Consider the following 17,872-nt stretch of genomic DNA (forward strand, 5'->3'; position numbering starts at 1 on the left):
AACACATTAAACTATATTAATAAAAAAAATGGCATTATTTTCTTTCCATTTATGCATTATGCAAATTTAAATACCCATTATTGGGGTTTATAAACAGTTGAACTGAATTTGTTTACCGATCAAACTGGTGTGCAAAGGTGGTACAAAGATTAACAAAGCACACCTGCATGCAGAAAGCGTGTCCACCCTTGCCATACATAATTAAATAAGGAAGAAATCCTTGCATGTGAGAAATACTGTCTGACATAAAGAGATAAGATGACAAGAAGAGTGGGCACGAACCATCCATATATGTGAATGTGAACAAAAGCATTTGATCTAACGGTGTCCAAAATAGCACAATCGTTTCTTTAACCACTATCAGTTATCAAAATAAATATTTTACCCATTTAATCTTAATAACCAGTAAGTGGGCTAATTTACTCTTTTAACTCTCAACAATTTAAACTCCAAAGTGCGAATGAGGAGTTTGCCAGGACAGGAGAGGATTTGCCAGGCTGACACCTGATACGGCGACAGTCGAGTCATCTGCTCTTATGTTTGTGCAGAATTGTTAATGAAATTAACTGAAACCCTGTTGTGGTGGAAGACAACAAAGGCTAAGTTTTTCATTACGCATTATGTTGCAACCACCTGGCAGTCATTCCAAAATACTGACGCTGTAAGTCGCTGTGTAGGGCTTCACTTGCATTTTGAGTGGACTACTGCTTCAGAAACTTGACGCACACTAAAGGTTTTCCCTTTCTATGTGCAGTAAACACACACACACAAAAGTAGTTTTTTGTTAATTAAAGAGTTTCAAAATAAGTGAAATAAAACCTTGAGATATTTGTGAATGCTGAAATAGAAAAACACAGATTAGAAAGATACACTTTCATCCGAGTTAAACAAGAGGTAGTAAAAGTCAACTTTGGACAATCTGTTTTTAAGCTACAAGACCGCTTCTGATTCATTAGTTTGGCTTTCGTTTCTATAGCGGCACTGTCCTCTTCACTCGGCAAATGGCCAAGTTAACACAGCAACCCAAGTGTGTTATACTGAGTGCCCTAAGAGCTTTAACTATTAAATATAGAGACTGTAACACAAGTCAACAGGAACTCTGAGGGGTCGAACTGTAATATACGATGAATGAATAAACCCAAAACAAACATTTCTGGTAAATGTGAAAACAACTGAATATTAAGAAATAGTTTTACTGGAATATTATGAAGCATTATTTTGTAACACCACATCGGAAATAGATCACAACACGCGTGATACTTATGTATAATGTATCATTTGATACACCATAATATGTATATAGTAATAATTTGCAATAACCGAATGATTATGATACTTTAAAGTTTTAGGTTGATGTACTGTAGATTGTAGAGAAAATGTCGAGACAAAGAGAATGATGCTTTCTTTTTCCCTGTAAAACATGTTTTTGGATTATATAATTTAAAGTTTCAAAAATATTATAACAAAGGAAAACACCACCGTTTTTCAATATTGTACTATGTTCTTACCTTAACTTAGACAAATTAATACATACCTATCTTTGTTCAATGCATGCACTTCATCTTTGTACAGCGCATCATGAATGAATAGCATTTAGCCTAGCCACATTCATTCCTTAGGATCCAAATGGGGATGAATATAGAAGCCACCAAACACTTCTATGTTTTCCCTATTTAAAGACTGTTACATGTGATGATGTGAGGATATTACAGCGCGCTGTGGTCGAAGTGCTGCAAACTAAGTGCTCTTCCGCCATACAATATAGTTCTCATTTTTTAAGCTGATAAAAAATGAGAACTATATTGTATGGCGGAAGAGCACTTAGTTTGCAGCACTTCGACCACAGCGCGCTGTAATATCCTCTGTCTTTAAATAGTTAAAACATAGAAGTGCTTTTAAATTTAAATGCACGCACTGGAAAAAAAAGGTATTTTATAATTTGTCGAAGCTAAAAAACTGTGGTGTTTTCCTTTAATTTGAAATTACAAACTCAAAGCATTATCATATTGTATACGTTTTATTATTGCTTTGAATTGAGATAATAAACTGGTTTAAAAACCACCACTTTCTATAAAGACCCTTAAAATGTTACAGATAAAAACAGATAATCAAGAATGATTTTTTCCAATCCTATTTCACAGTCAGTGTAGCAAATCTGATCCTGATGGCACTAAACACATTACTGGGTTTCGGGTTTGGTTCTGCTCAGTTTTATGTCTTTTATGTTTGTGTTTGGTTTAAAATTAACTAAATTATTTATGTAAGTGGTGTGTGAAACTTTTTACTCTTTAGTGGTGTATGAAACTTGTAATTAAATAAAAATTTCTTAAAACACACAACCAAACTGCAATTATAAAATAACTTGTAACAAAAATGATATAAACACAAATAATTATATAGGCATTTGTCTCAAACTAAGCATTTAAACAGTTTTTTATTAAAATTGTCAAACTACACTTAAAACGGATGTGTTAAAAACAACACATTAGTGTTGATTCTGGGACAACACACTAAATGCGTTGTCCCAGAAACCACCCATTGCTGTGTTATTATTGTTACTTTTAACACAACCTGTGTTTTATTTTAACACAAAATCAACACAAATTCACACATAATGTGTTAAAATTACACATTATGTTTTAACACAAAAAGATGTGTAACAATTAACACTCCTTTCTAATAGTGTATAGATTATGTCAAAATATACATTTTTACTAGCCTGGCTCTGCCCTCCTACGTGCTTCCGCTTAATTTTCATTTCGCTTCAGTACTACGTCTGGGACTGCTGTGTAGAGTTTCGTTTTCTCCTGCAAAAATCTGCAGGTCCAATCAGCGAACAGAGGGGGTGGCTTAGAACGATGACGTTGAGGTCGTCCGTCAGTTTGAGTTGTAGTTCAGTAATGGCAGCGGAGAAAGACGTGAGAAAATCTATTCGGTCCGTTGTTGCAAAACTGCCGAATATACAGAAGTTAAAGCCTGAGCAAGAACCAGGTTTGCTAAGTTTTGTTTGTCTGATTATTCTTGTTGTTTCCGTCCGGTTTCGGTGCAAGATATACGTCACGACCAAACGTTAGCGATTGGTTATGGCAGATTCAGAGTGACTCAAGGCAGATCCGATAGTTTTAAACTTCATCAGAGGACCCTCCTTAACGGAAGTAACGCTTTGCAATGGAGCGTGGCCAGACTCTCTGTACAAATGAAATGAATGTACGAGAGTCTGGTTGGACCAGGCTAAATTTTTACCACAAAATATATAAAATAAAACATATTTCACCTGAACTGAAAATCAAATTGATAAAAAAACTGTAAACATGTTAATTTTAAACTGAGCCCCATCCATAATTCAGTGATTTCAATTGCATTAGACTGCAAAAAAAAAAAGTCAACAATTATTATTTGATTATGGAAATCAGAGCAAGGTTAAACCAGCAAGATTGCCAAATATTTTCAAACACGTGGAGGATAAATCAGCAGATCGCCCCCATGGATCTTGCAGTTATGTTTTGCCATTATTACTCAAGAAAACATAAGCAGTAACAAGACAGGGTTAGAGACAAAAGCACAAAACATAAAACGCAGGAGAGGGTTCGAATAATAGCTAATATGTGATGACAAGAATAGCTGTGAACAGCATTCTTAGGCAAGAAGAGGGTGTGTGGCTACACTGATCATTGCTGCATACAGCATGCTGCTTATGGCTTAATGAGCGTTTCACACGGTACGCGGCAAGAGGCGAAATCGCCGCGCAATGTAGTGGAAGCGTTTTGTGCAGTATTTAGTGCAAATATTTTATCTTCAGCGGTGCCTGCCGAGAAGAGCCGTGCCCGCTTCACCGCCCACGTTTTGCCGGTTTCCGCACGTCTCTTATTAAAAATAAACTAGAGATTCGCGACTGCCACGCATCGTCTGAAAGGCCCATAAGACAGGTGAACCCAAACATCTGCCCCTTTTGTGTGAGGGAAAAGATCATAAAACTAAATGAAATAAGCAATCAAATAAATGCTCCCTAATAGGTCAAACAAATACAAGAGCAAATGTTTGCTAATTAGAACATACTCTTAATTCAAGAATTAAGCAAAATATTCACGAACGTAATCCACAAACAAAAAATAGTAAAACAGGAAAAGAAAATAGCCAGAAGAAGTAAGGCCAATTTGCAGTGAAACCTAAAATCCCACAATGAAATTCATTTAAGCTGGAAAATACATCACCTTCCTTCAGCTACAGCCAGCATGTGGCGCCTCGTCAGAGAGATGCATTTGGCTGCAGTTACTGTAGGTACAGATGTCCAAAGGCAACAGACTTCTGGTTTACTGAAACTCACCCTAAACCTGGGCACTTTGATAAAGGGGCAGAGTAAAAGAAACTAAAGTGAATTGCATTTTGAATGTACAAATAGGAACTCATAATAATGGTGGTGTGGAGTGATTTCTTTGTGGATTTTCTCAGGGTTCAATGCATGCTTTGAGAATATACGTATTTTTGTATTTTGCATGCGTTATTTTCCCAATAAAATCATTTGTATGTAGATGTATTTTCATAACGAATAAAGATCTGAACCATCTCTAAGCAAATCTTTGTTTTTAATGTTTGTTGTTTTAGTTATTTATTTTTGTTTGCTTTCTACTTTTTTCTGAAAAGACCTAGATGGGTTGGGATTTATTAGCACAGGGCCTATTATGAAATCACTCGTTTGCATAACTCGGTTTAAGAAACCTGCGGGAGAGCCAAACAAAATTTTATATGGAAAACACATTTGAATGTTTTGATTATTGTACTAGTCAGGCGTGCGTTTCCGGAACAACGACGTAACTCGCTGCTGAACCACCATAGCCCGATGCATAGTTGGAGAAACGAACTACCTTGTCACGACTTTCCCGAAAGCATCCTAACTTTGTTGGTTAATCATAGTTGATGATGTCACGTGGGAGGTGGAGTACTAATTTATCTGTTCAAATCAATTTGATGTCAGATTACTGCTGTAGATAACGTATATTGTTCCGGACGACGTGATTAACCCTGCGTTCCACTCCAGTTCTAGACACACACCCGCGAACCTCCGCAAGCACCTCCCCCCAGGGGAATCCCCGCCGCCATTCCGAAGCGCGTCCCACCTCGTCAAGTGGACGAGGTAAGTTAGTATTGACAGACCCTCACTCCCTCGATCCTGACTCGAGTGAACGAGACTGAGGGAAGCCAGCGAGGGAAGTTCACAAAAAAACGAACTGGAACGCAGGGTAGTTCGTTTTTCCATGAACTTCCCCCGCCAACCTCCCCCAGTCTCATCCACTCGGATGTACGTCATTGCTTATGTTGTACGAGTGCCCACCACTGCTAGAACACTTGAAGTGGGTTCAAATGGATCGCCCTAAGCCCTTGATCACATGGAAAGTGGAGACCACCCCCTCCATGTGCAAAGCGCGAGTTGCTGAAGTGACGTCACAATCGTGCTGCATTGAGGGATATGAAGCTGCATGAAATCTACATATGAAGCAGACTCGCTCCCTCAAGTCAAAATCGAGGGAGCGAGGTTCTGTCCATACAAACTTCCCTCGTCCACCCGACGAAGCGGAACGCACCCCAAAATGGCGACAGGGACCCCCCCGAGGGGAAGAGCCCAGGGAAGCCCGCGAGTGCGTGTCCAAAACCGGAGCGGAACGCACCCTTAGTTATCCGTTTTTTTTAAGATATTTAATTCATGCGCAAGTTCCCTTTTACGTCACTCCTCCCAAGGACTCCCCAGGGTCTTAAAGCTTGTAGGACTACGCACATGCACAGTTTTCAAATGCAGCGCTTTAATTCTGTTTACAAACTTAAAGACGTAAAATTATTTTTTATATATTTAGAATAATGGATATAGAATGTACTACATGTTTTTTGCTTATTTTGTTCAAAAGCATGATCAAAGTAAGTCTACATATTATAATAACTATGCAGCTTGCGAATGTTCGTTTGAACTATGGTTTGGGGAAACACCAAATCATTGAACTTAATCTAATCAGTAACGACAAAACTTACAATAGTAATTGGCTAATGGTGCGTTCACACCAACCGCGGTAGAGGCGACAAAAACGCGCTATTCACGCGTAGTTGGACGCTAGAACATTTTAAGTTTAGGCGCTTCATTCGTGCGTGAAAGCCACACGTGAAATTTTAGTCACTCGAGACATTCACGTGGAAATTCGTGTCATGGGAGGGGCTTCTGCAACTCCGCTGAGACTCCACTCGTTCCTGTAATCACGGCTCTTTTACGGCAAGGTCCTGATTGGTTAATGCGGCGCAGAAATTTTTTTCAACTTGCATGTTTCAACACTCAATTCGCGCGGAACGCGCCATGCATTATGCGCCATTCACACCACGCCTATTTGCTTCTTTGCATTGACTTAACATGTAAATCACTCGCGCTTGCCGCATCTACCGCGTCTGGTGTGAACGTCCAGTAACAATGCTTTTGGGAAACACACCCCTGAGCAATATTAGTTTAACTTGTTAATAAAGTAAAACTATGAATGAAATTCCTTTTCCTTTTCATTTTAAAATATAGAGATATTTACATTATTAAATACTAATTTAATGTTTACTATTCTTCTTGCCTAGAAAAAGTTTCATTAAATGTATATAGTATATTCTTTTATTTATTTTATGAATTTCTAGCAGTACATGCTTTCATCAGCAATACATATGAAGAATATTCACCCTAGATTTAAAAACCCAAACTAATACCAGACCTTAACAAAGTCATGCAACATAAACTCTGCAAAGTTCATGTAAAGTTAGGAAAGGTGCTTGTTTGCCTAGCCATTTCACAAAATTAACCTTCAAAAGAAAGTGACCCCAGTACAAATGCATTGTGATCATTCACTATGCCATTCAAGAAATAAACCACAGAACACGTTTTGAGAGAATGTGCATGATGTAGGTCCTCATGAAGAAGGGATGTGCTGTTAGTACCGATCTTCAGAGTCTGACTCAAGATATTAGGCTTTGTTCACACTGCATTCAAATCCGATGTGTCAAATAAAATCTGGGTCTAATCGGAGCCAATATCCAGTGTGTGTCAACATCAGTTTGGTATATGACTGACATTAGCATCAGCACAGAATTTTATACAACAACTCTGAATGGAAAACTGGAAATTTGACCTCTATCTTGCCATGATGCTCAAGTCACCAGGCATAAGCGAGAGTCATTAATGCATTAAGGCACATACGGTGTCCAAAACCGGTGACTTGTTCTATGTACAACACAGTGAATGCCAAAGACAAGAGTGCATCTAGACGGTTCAGAATAACACATTTGGATCAGATTTTAGCCCGTTTGAACAAAGCCTAAATCGACTTGAGACAGAAAGACAAGACGGTTAAAAAAGATTAAAGTAAGTCTTACCCGCGGCGAGCGCTGTTGGAGGGGGTGGTCCGGCCTCTCCACCACTTTTTTGACTCATAGCAGCTGCGTTCTGCTCTCTGGAGGATGGCAGCTGCAGCTCTTTGGGAAGAAGATCATATACCGACTCTAGAAAGAATTAAAGAACAATGTTCATTACAAATCTAACGTTGTAGCAAGACAAAATATCCTTGCACAGACGTCTTTGTAGCAACTGATATATGCACTGAACTTCCAATATCACCAGTGGATCATCGCCAGGCAGGGGTGATAACCAGCACAACGATTCTTTCAGTACTTTTCCATGACCATAAAAGCCGTCTACATCTGTCAGTCCAATTTCAGGTATACAGTGAAGGCCTCGACACCGACCTGCCTGGCCATCAATGTGGAAAAAGTCAAGAGCGCTTATTTAACACGGACAGTATGTGATAAATACCATTTTTGGCGTACCAGAGGCATTAGTCGACGAGTCTTCTCTGCTCTGTGATTGTAGTGGGTTATTTTAACAGAACAAAAAGACAATGCCTTCAGTCTTTGTTTGATACGCTGATGTGCACTACTTTGAAAACAGAACTGATTAAAGGGGAAGACTTTTTGACAGGAAATGTCAATGATAGGAGAATTAAGATGATTTACTGTCCATAACTACTTTGCATTTTATATATTCACATGTATGTATTGTTGCTAGCCCAATGCTCAACCAATAATCTGTATTATCCATGCGTGTATGCTTTCAAACACACACAATGCTTTCAAATGTCGACATACCTGACACTTTTAATTATATATTGAGTTTTGGTAATATATTGGTATTTTTCTCAGCAGTGGGTATGAGATAAAACAATATCATCTATATCGATATGGTTTGACTTGACCCTCTTCTTTGCAACATAAGCTTTGCCAAGGGAGAAAACCCATCATACACTGTTTTAATAAAGAAGATTGTGATATCTCACATGAGGCTTTGACTTGCATGTAAACATTTATTACACTTTGTAGAAAATACATATATATATATGTAATACACACACACACACACACACACACACACACACACACACATATATATGCATGTAGGTGCAATGTGGGACTTTTAGCGGCTTCTAGTGGTGAAATTGTAAATTGCAATCAACGACTAAGGCTGTTTCTCAATATGTCTTCTTAAGCGATCTTGCGTCCTTGTGATCTCGCTCTACGTCATCATTAACCGTCGAAGTTCAATTCCAATTCTCAAGAACGCAAGTACAGAGGACGCATGAAAATACCCGGATATCGAGGATGCATCGAGTGCAGACTTGCGCGCTGAAATAGCTTTACGCCCCAGAAGTCATCAGGTGACCAACAGAAAGATCGCACACATCTCAATTCTCACAAGTGCGAATGAATTTGTGTGAGTTTGTTCTTCCAAGGTCGCCTGGCAAGACCGATCTTCACGAGAACGCAAGTCTGTTCTTTGCGGTCTTGGAATTGAGAAACAGCCTATGTCCACAGCTCACCTCTCCTTTTCAAAGTGAAACTATGGGGGGCCCTATCATACACCCACCGCAATGCAGCGCAATGCACGACGCAAGTGTCTTTTGCTAGTTTCAACCCAGCGCAATTATCATTTTCACGTTTAGTGCCATGTTGTTTAAATAGCAAATGCATTTGCGCCCTATGTTGCGCCCATGGGCGTTCTGGTCTGAAAACGAGGTGTGTTCAGGCACATTGTTGGCGCGTTACTATTTTGAGGCAAATAAAATAGACTATGCCATTCACCAACTAAAGCCTGGTCTAAAGTCTAAAGTCAATTGCGCAATATGTTTTTGTTATTTAATGAGCGTGTTAGAAATATGCGCTATATAAACGGGACGACAACGTGGGTTTGCTTATCAAATAAATGGATGCGCTACAGCACAAAAAAGCTTTTAAATATGAAAAATGAAAGGATTAAAATGTAAAAGATTATTATTGAGTCTCTTGGACATAAATGAGGACCGTATTTATGAGACGTTAGAAGACGTAAAGAGCTGCTTGACCTGTAGCCTGGTAAGTAAAAACTTTGCTTTAAATAAATGCAGATGTTTTTAAATGTTTTTTTAAAAGCTATCCCACGGAGTTATTGTATATGATGACTCCGTACCTGTGGATATGGTGAGATGAGAAACATTTTTAAGTAATGCTTTAAAAACCTCACGGTGCTGTCCGAGTGCTGAAACGGCTCTCCGCACGTTTGTAAATTCTTTACCTCTTGTTTGTATTTGAGTACAAACCTTTTCTTGCATATTTGCAAATTATTTTATGAGATTACAATGATTATGTAGGATATCCATACATTTACAGCAATTAAAAGCCTGCTATTTTTACTTCAATGGCTAAAAGAAAACAGCTTTTAAAGTTTTTAATCCAAAAAATTTATAATTTTTAATACAAATAAAAACAATTTTTTTTACATTAGTCTTCTTCCTCCGCTTAGTTTTTCAGTTTACAAATTCTGCTTTCTAAATAGGGATTAGACATGGCACCAGGTGCAACTGGCTTTTAAAGGAGATGAGAGCTGAGACTCTCATCGGTTTACTGCCTGTTACACCCAAAACACACACATTACTCATTAAGTGAATAGGAACAACCCATTTAGGCCGTGCGCTTGGCGCATAAACCATTTTTTCCATCGTTAAATTGCAAAAGTGGGTTCGGACACGCTTGTTTAGACCGTGCACTTTAGACAATGCGTTTAGATCGTTAAAAGAGGGCCCAGTAGCTGCAACAGTAGTAACAAAATGAGATTTTGTTACTACTAGTTTGTCTGTTTAGAGCTACAAAATGGCGACTTCCATATAAGGGGACCCGCAGTGTATTTAGATAAAAACACAAGGTAATAAAAACAATACAGTTCATTTTGTAGGGTCTTTATACAGCACTGATAATATAGTTATGTATATTATATTGCATTTCTGTCAAGAGATCTTTCTAAAACTCCCACATTGCACCTTTAATATAAAGGCCTTATGAAACACAATTGTTTAAAAAGCAATGGTAAGTTGTATAAAGCCTCTTAAATTATAAATTAGCATTGGTAATGGACTGGAATAAATGCAAACAAGTGGGCAGGTAAAGGCAAATTCTTTGGTATGACCGTAAACACAGACAACACAAGCCAGACAGGGATCAACAGAGACACTGAAACAAGCCTACGAAAGTAAATGTAAAGGTCTTGAGATGAAAAAAGTTAGTTTTTCCACAACCTGCACTCAAATGTCATTTAAGCATCACAGAATTAATTTTAAGCAGACATTTCTTGTCTTCTAACTGCTTTTTCACAGCCTAAATAGATGTACCAAAGTATATAGGAGTGATGCAAGATCAAAATTATTAAAATATCATATATATGCATAGAAGGACCAACATGAGCATAAAAACACAATGCATGATGGGTTTTTACTTTTGCATCACAACAACCCTATAGTATCTTTCTAATTGATCATGCAGTTCATGTCAAATTAATATGTTTACCTATATAATGCAAAAACTATATTAACCCTTAAAGTATTTACATCAGTCTCCTTTTCCCCATATTACCATTTGCAAGCACTGTATTCTTAGGCTGGTCTGCACATGCTTAAACATGTGCTGTGTGCACAGAGCCCTTCCAGTAAACAGATTGACAACCACACAGACAGAAAGTATGCACAGCGCACTAAGACTGCGACTGCAGAATCAGTACCTGGACTGTTTCTAAGAGTTTCCACTCATTTCTAAGAGAGAAAACTCCTATTTTGCTGCATAGTTTCTTCCCAGACAAACAGGACACAGCGCCTGCTGTAAATGTCCCAAACACAGTTTTTCTTTCACTGGGAAAAAGAAAAACAAAGAGAAATAACTTGGTAAACATTATGATTTCATTGCTTCAATTTCTCACTTTCAAACGCTTTTCAGTCCAATCCGGTGCGATTTTCAATCTACTATGGAACACAAACAGAGATATTTAGCAAAATGATTGAACTAAATAGTAAAGCACGACACTGGCCAGATCATGGGTTTGATTCCCACCAGGAATGCATGTATTTACAAAAGTATATCCAAATGATGCATAAATGTAAAATGCATGTTACGAGGGAACTCTTCTTCTGCATAGTCTTGTATTGTCCCTTTAAAATAATCAAATTTATAATAGCAAGAATTCTGGCCACACGAGAGAGGTAAAATTCGTGCTTAAGATCAACATATTTCACACAAGCCTACTAAATGTGCATGAAGAAAGAAAAAGAAAAGTCACACCATGTAATTCACAACCAACACTTTCATTCACTATTTCAGATTCCTGACGTTAACTCCGATTAGCCCTGGAAACCTAGGAGTGGCAATGATTTTGGCTAGTGGCCCAATGGCCCCATAACAACACCCCCACCCCATGTTTTTCTGCTTGTCAGCTTTTTGACTTGATCCTCTTTTTCCTTTAACTTGCTAAACAAGTTCTGCGAAGTGCAGAAACGTCAACTGCAAAAAAACGATATTTCTTCCACAAACAAAAACTGGGGAGGAGAAACAGTAAATACAGAATTTAAAACGCATTATTTATCAAGAAAAAGAAAATGACACTAATGCATAAAGTGCCTTTGAGGCTTTACAAGGCTCCATTTACATGACAAGAGGGATTTAAGCAGGAGATCATTTATAACACTCTACAAATGTTTATTACTTATTCCAGCATGCTGCAGATGGAACCATAGCAACCACGAGAAAAGTGCAGGACACATCTCCAAATATTCTGAGCATTAAGAAGGTGTTTACGACAAACTTCATTTAGTGATCTATAGGGTCTAAAAACAAGGCATCTGCTGCTGTCCTACAGTAGGTACAACAACCCAGATTATCAGAAGAAAAGTAGTAGCATTACTAAAATTATATTGACATTTATTTATCAAACGTGTGCTATTATACATGTTTGATACCGGCTGATGCATTAGAAATAAAATTTATCCAAAGTGACTTATAGTGCATTCAAGCTATTTATACCACGGGAGTGCTGAATGCTTCTGATTGGTTGAAAAATGTTCCATGGGTGTTGATTATTTTTCTTTATACTATGGGTCCAATTGAATGCTTGAATCTGATTGACTGATGAACGTTCTGAGGTGTGCAATTATTTTTTGGGAAACGCATGGCGAATGTAGTTCCAGGCAGCTCTCTTGACTGCATTACAGTTCCATATCACTTCACATAGTTAACGGTAATAACGGACTAACAAAAACAACATGACAGCCTTTCCGGGGCAATGACACAGCGCTGTTTAGAGACACACAGAGGTAGCCTTGTTCACACAATCTCTCTCTCTTTCTCTCTCTCTCTCTCTCTTTCTCTCTCTCAGTGTCTCTGTTGCTCTCTTTCTAATAACTTCATTTATAACTGCATTAGAATACTATTAACAGCTTAAGCTCCCATTGCCAGCTTTAAAATGACTTTTTGGAAAAAGCTAAAGAGCCGTTGGATGAGACGCGGAAGAAATATTCCTACTCACAATAGCGATTTAAGTACAAAAACCGGAAGAATCCCTTTTAAATATATCATGTGATTGATGTCTTGAGGTGTGGTAACCGTAGTATAAGCGAAATAATTGACTTTGGGCCGTTTAATTATTGAAAAAAGCACACACCTCGGGTGTGCATTATTTTTCTAATTCAACGTCCCGTCGTCAATTATTCCTTAAGTAAACCGCACACCTAACCTTTTAAATGTCTTCAAAAAAGGCACCAGAGCAATGTTTGTGGTAACACCACCTTGGGTGTGCATTATTTTCTTATAATTCAACGGCCCGTCGTCAATTATTCCTTACATAAATTTTTAGTGTGTCAGTATTACAGGTGTAAATCAAACATCTCATCGCGACACAATACGGTATTGAATCTCTCTGCCAGCAATACGTTAGTCCCTTTCACACATACAGTCTTTACTGGTAATTTACTGGTAAATTGCAGTTAACATGTCATGTGTGAACAGAACCTTTCCGGTAAATCAGTGCTCCCAATTTACCAGTATGACAGGTTGTAAGATTAACGGTAATTTGTCATTTAGATGACGTCAGACCGCGCTGACAGATCGGGCGGGCCAATCAGAAAGTTTTTTATACAGGTGACGCGGTTTCCCCCAGACTGTTTACGGACGTTTCCACACACATGTTGCTTAAAAGTCGAGCACACCTGAAGTTAACATCCACATTTCTTCACCAAAGTTGTTTAAAACAGCTTACCATCTAATTGCCAAATTGCCGACGTCCTTAGCACACCATCTGTGAAGCCTAATGTGCAAACGCGCAGGTTCCGTTTGACGCCGCCTAACGCAATGTTGTTTGGTCACGAGCAACTTCGCGACCGTTTGCCACAGATGTGAAAACAACAAAATACGGACCGTGGATATTAAGTCATAACCCGCCGTTTACAAATACGACACGGACGGAGCTCGCCGGCCGCGCGCCACAGGTAACTTCCGCTTTCTCTCCGAGTTTACCGGTATTTTGATACTGATGTGTGAATGATGTCTTACTGGTAAAAAGACGGAACGTCACTGCATGTGTGAACAGCACATTTTTGTATTTACTGGAAAATTCTTTCTGGTAAATTCATGGTAATTTACCAGAATTACTGTGTGAAAGAGGCTAATGTTTGCCAATACCTTAAAAATCTGTGATACGATTTCGATTCAGTCCGATTCAGGGGTATATAAATCAATTTATAAAATAATTTACAATTGGACTGTGCGATATTGAAGAAGAATATGCTAAATATTGCACTGTACGATTTGATAACGGTGGGCGGTATGGCCCAAATCTTATAGCACGATAGTAAGGACGCGCGGTAATTTGCATGCAATAGTCACTGCGCACCTCGTCAGTGAAGCCGGTTCCTTGATTAGTAGTAAATCGCCATCACCTGCTGTCAGATGGAGCCGTATTTACCACACAAAGCCGTAGTTCACTGACAATCTGAGCAGAGATTATCACAGGGCCTATTATAAGTGAACTACGGCTTTGTGCAGTAAATGCGGCTCCATCTGAAAGCAGGTGATGGAGATTTACTACTGATCAAAGAACCGGCTTCACTGACGAGATGCGCAATGACTATGGCATGCAAATTATCGCGCATCTCTACACTATAGGATTCATTTTATATCATTCTGTTTATATGTATCATGGCAGAGTTTTCTTATAATACGTTTTTTATTGGGGATGCACCAGTATGATCCCTTTAAGACCAAAGTCGGGATCTTTGACTACGTTCAGAAAATTCAATATTTTGCTGATATTTGACCCATGTCTGTCTCTTTGCATGACAATGTGAACAGCACAAACCACATGGAATCTGATCTTTTTAATTCTTATTATTTAAACCACTTCCAAATGTGGATCTAAATTGGATACAGGTCAGATGTTTTGCAATGCGACATCAGTCTGAACTAGGGTGGCCATTCGTGCCAGTTCCGCCGGACACGTCCCGAACAGGTTTTCGGGTTCGTTCTCCGGAAGTCACGTTGGTTGACTGTTGGTTTTTGTGTGTATGGAGAAGCAAGCCAGCCTTATGGAAACAATGAATATAGTTTGTTTATCCGGGGTAGTAGCGGAGTTTTGCGTGTATGTTTGTTTAACGCTGGATTTCATTGAAAAGTCCCAAACACGGTCATGAGTTGCAGGTGGTAATTAAGACTTTTGCCACCTATGTGCATGTAATGTTAATGACATGAACATGTAGAGAATCATAAGTTATAACACAAATAAGTGTGATTGACTTTCCTACCACGTTGTCCAGATGACCGACCCACACGCGACCTTGGAGCAGACTGCCTTGGCTCGTATGCTCTCGTATCGCTCACTCCCACAGAATTGAGATGAATGCCTCTCACATAGAGACAGTGCAAGCATTTAGCACTGTTGTTTTTGTTTTAAATCACTTAAAATCACTTGTTTTAAACTGCGGTGCTTACAAACATGTACGTTACGTTTTTTTGTGCCCATGCATACAGCAACACGACGTGGCCATGTAACCTCGATAGAGACGATAGCCCAGTAAAAATACTTTATCGCTCACCCCTACGACGCAATATTTCTTTAGTTGAAAATAAATTTAAATTTAAAATATATATTTTTAAAAATTATATAACCAACATATGTTTTATACTTCAGGAAAAAGAAAGCATCACACTTTTGAAAATTAATAGCCATGTTTTACGGTTGCAAACAACAAAACAGACATTTTAACAATGTAAACAAACAAACAAAAAAATAAAAGTAAATTTATATTATTACACATTGCGATATGTACATTTGCTATATGGCACTTTTTTCCGCTGTATTAGGCACCCCTATTTGACAGTGTCTGTCTCTTCGCGGCTACCATTGCTTTATTACGACATTGCAATTGTACAAACTTCAAATTAACTTGAAATCCTGTAATGTTTCATCAAAAAATGCTTAGTTGTTTCCATGGTTGGGTCAAATCTAGACATTTAAACCAGCAACTGGGTTTGTTGTCCATATTTCACCTAACCACCATTTTAGAAATGAATATTCAGTGAACATTCAGAGCTACATGAAGTTACCAAAGACAAACACACAACCAGTGTCACATTGCGCACTCCAACCCAGGCGGGTTTTCCTATCACATGGGTTCTTAAGACATTGGGAGATAAAATGAATCAACCTGTGGTATGATGGAGGAATTCCCCCGTTTCATATGGAGATGAATGAATTAATGAATATGTTGCATAAATCAGTCTTTCAGCATTCGATCACATGACCAAGCCATGCGAAGAGATTTAACAAAAGTGAATAAATAAGTATAGCAAGACATTCTCATGATAGCTTTAGTGTTAGTCTAGCTTTGGAAGTATAAAGGGATCTGCAAGGATGTTTATATCAGTCTGTGTGCCACCATGTGCTTCCCATTACTAGCAGGCTAATCTATACCATACCACTCAATTTTCTTCTGTTTTTGTGAGTGGTTTTGAATCTATTTGAGGTTTTTGAGCTAATTGAATGTGGGAATGACAGTTTTTCACAGTCTGAGCCAGAGAAACCAAACTATATCTTCACATTGAGTCTCACACACATTCACAAAGCTAACAAATAGCTTTAGAAGACTGGAAAATTATTTTACGGAGATGTTTTTGTTAATCTACTTTTGGATAAACACATTTTTTACTAATCTGAGAACTTGTTTTACCTTTGAATCAACAAGTAGAAACAGCGTACTATATTCATGCAAAAAAGTAAGGTAAACTTCACATACGCTATAATTAACAATGCGATATGCGATAATTTTATATTAAACCTTAAAACTTATCCTAGAGCTTTTAAGATTTGACAGGAACTCTACACCCTTGCCTCATTCAGATTATGAATATTCGAATTTGTCCTCCACTTAATCGTACTAGCTTGGACCATAGATATACATGTACATAGATGCTATATTCGGCAGTTTCAGACACATAGCTGCTATGTCCAGTTTCACACAATGCGTATGTGAATGGGTAACATGTTTGGGATGTAAGACACTTTAAAGGTCACGTTCTTTCTGGTCCCATTTTTTAAACCCTAGTTAGTGTGAAACATTGCTATAATAGCATAAATAATACCTGTAAAATGATAAAGCTCAAAGTTCACTGCCAGGCGATATATTTTCTTTAACATTATTTGCCTTTCAAAGCCTACAGCGAACGGCCGATTTGGATTACAGCCCTCTACTTCCTCTTTAATGACATCACTAAAATAGTTTTTTGACTAAATTCCGGCCACAGGAATACGTCAGTCACCAGCTAAGCTAACGGCAAGCTAAGCTGCTATCGAATCATAACACATTAAACAAGCTACACAATCAGAACTCGTTACGTATTTCTGAAGGAGGGACTTCATAGAAAAAGGAAGACATCAGCCTGTTTTGAGGACAGTGAAACAGCGCTATACAGATAAGTAAATTGTGTGAAAAATACAGCGTTTTTTTTTTACACATGAAACATGAACACATGTTATATTGCGCACTGTAAACACAATCAAAGCTTCAAAAACACAAAAAGAGCGGGACCTTTAAATGGCTGTTTTGAGACTTAAAATAAATTTAATAGAGAAAATACTCTGCAATGGTGTTGAATGATGGACATGGTTTGTCTTAAATCATATCAAAAACACCACATAGACATATAAAAGGACAATAAAACTGAATTTTACCCACAGGGGTACTTCAAGATATGCAACATTTAGCGCATGAAATAATGCTTTACTTCAGAATGGCAACATGAGGCGGAGGTGATGTGTAAGGGGCGCCCAAGCTCTCAGTTGGGTCTCAGGAGTGCGTTTTTAGCACAAAAACATGTCTGTGTCTGTAGTGTTTACCAGCAGCTTCACAGCGCAAACGGGCCAGTGGTGAAACAAACATTGGGTTCAGATGAAAGTTGGTGTTGTGAAGAATTTATGCTGTTTGCACAAGCACTGGCCAGTGCATTGACACGCACATGTGCAAAC

The 17,872-nt window shown here is 38.3% G+C and overlaps 1 protein-coding gene across 6 annotated transcripts in view; it reads right to left on the reverse strand.

The window, feature by feature from the left end:
* nfat5b (nuclear factor of activated T cells 5b) overlaps window positions 1-17,872 on the reverse strand; it is a 48,326-nt gene that overhangs the window by 12,690 nt on the left and 17,764 nt on the right. For 3 of the 6 annotated variants that reach the window (XM_055213300.2, XM_055213309.2, XM_055213293.2), the window contains exon 2: window positions 7,387-7,512. In XM_055213300.2, the coding sequence (XP_055069275.2) occupies window positions 7,387-7,512 (126 nt within the window). Of the gene's footprint in view, window positions 1-4,211; window positions 5,078-7,386; window positions 7,513-7,615; window positions 7,872-17,872 lie in introns of those variants that run through there. The other 3 variants (XM_055213332.2, XM_055213341.2, XM_055213323.2) reach the window with 2 other exon arrangements.

The sequence above is a fragment of the Misgurnus anguillicaudatus genome, chromosome 21 (genome assembly GCF_027580225.2).
Source record: "Misgurnus anguillicaudatus chromosome 21, ASM2758022v2, whole genome shotgun sequence".
Classification (NCBI taxonomy): domain Eukaryota; kingdom Metazoa; phylum Chordata; class Actinopteri; order Cypriniformes; family Cobitidae; genus Misgurnus; species Misgurnus anguillicaudatus.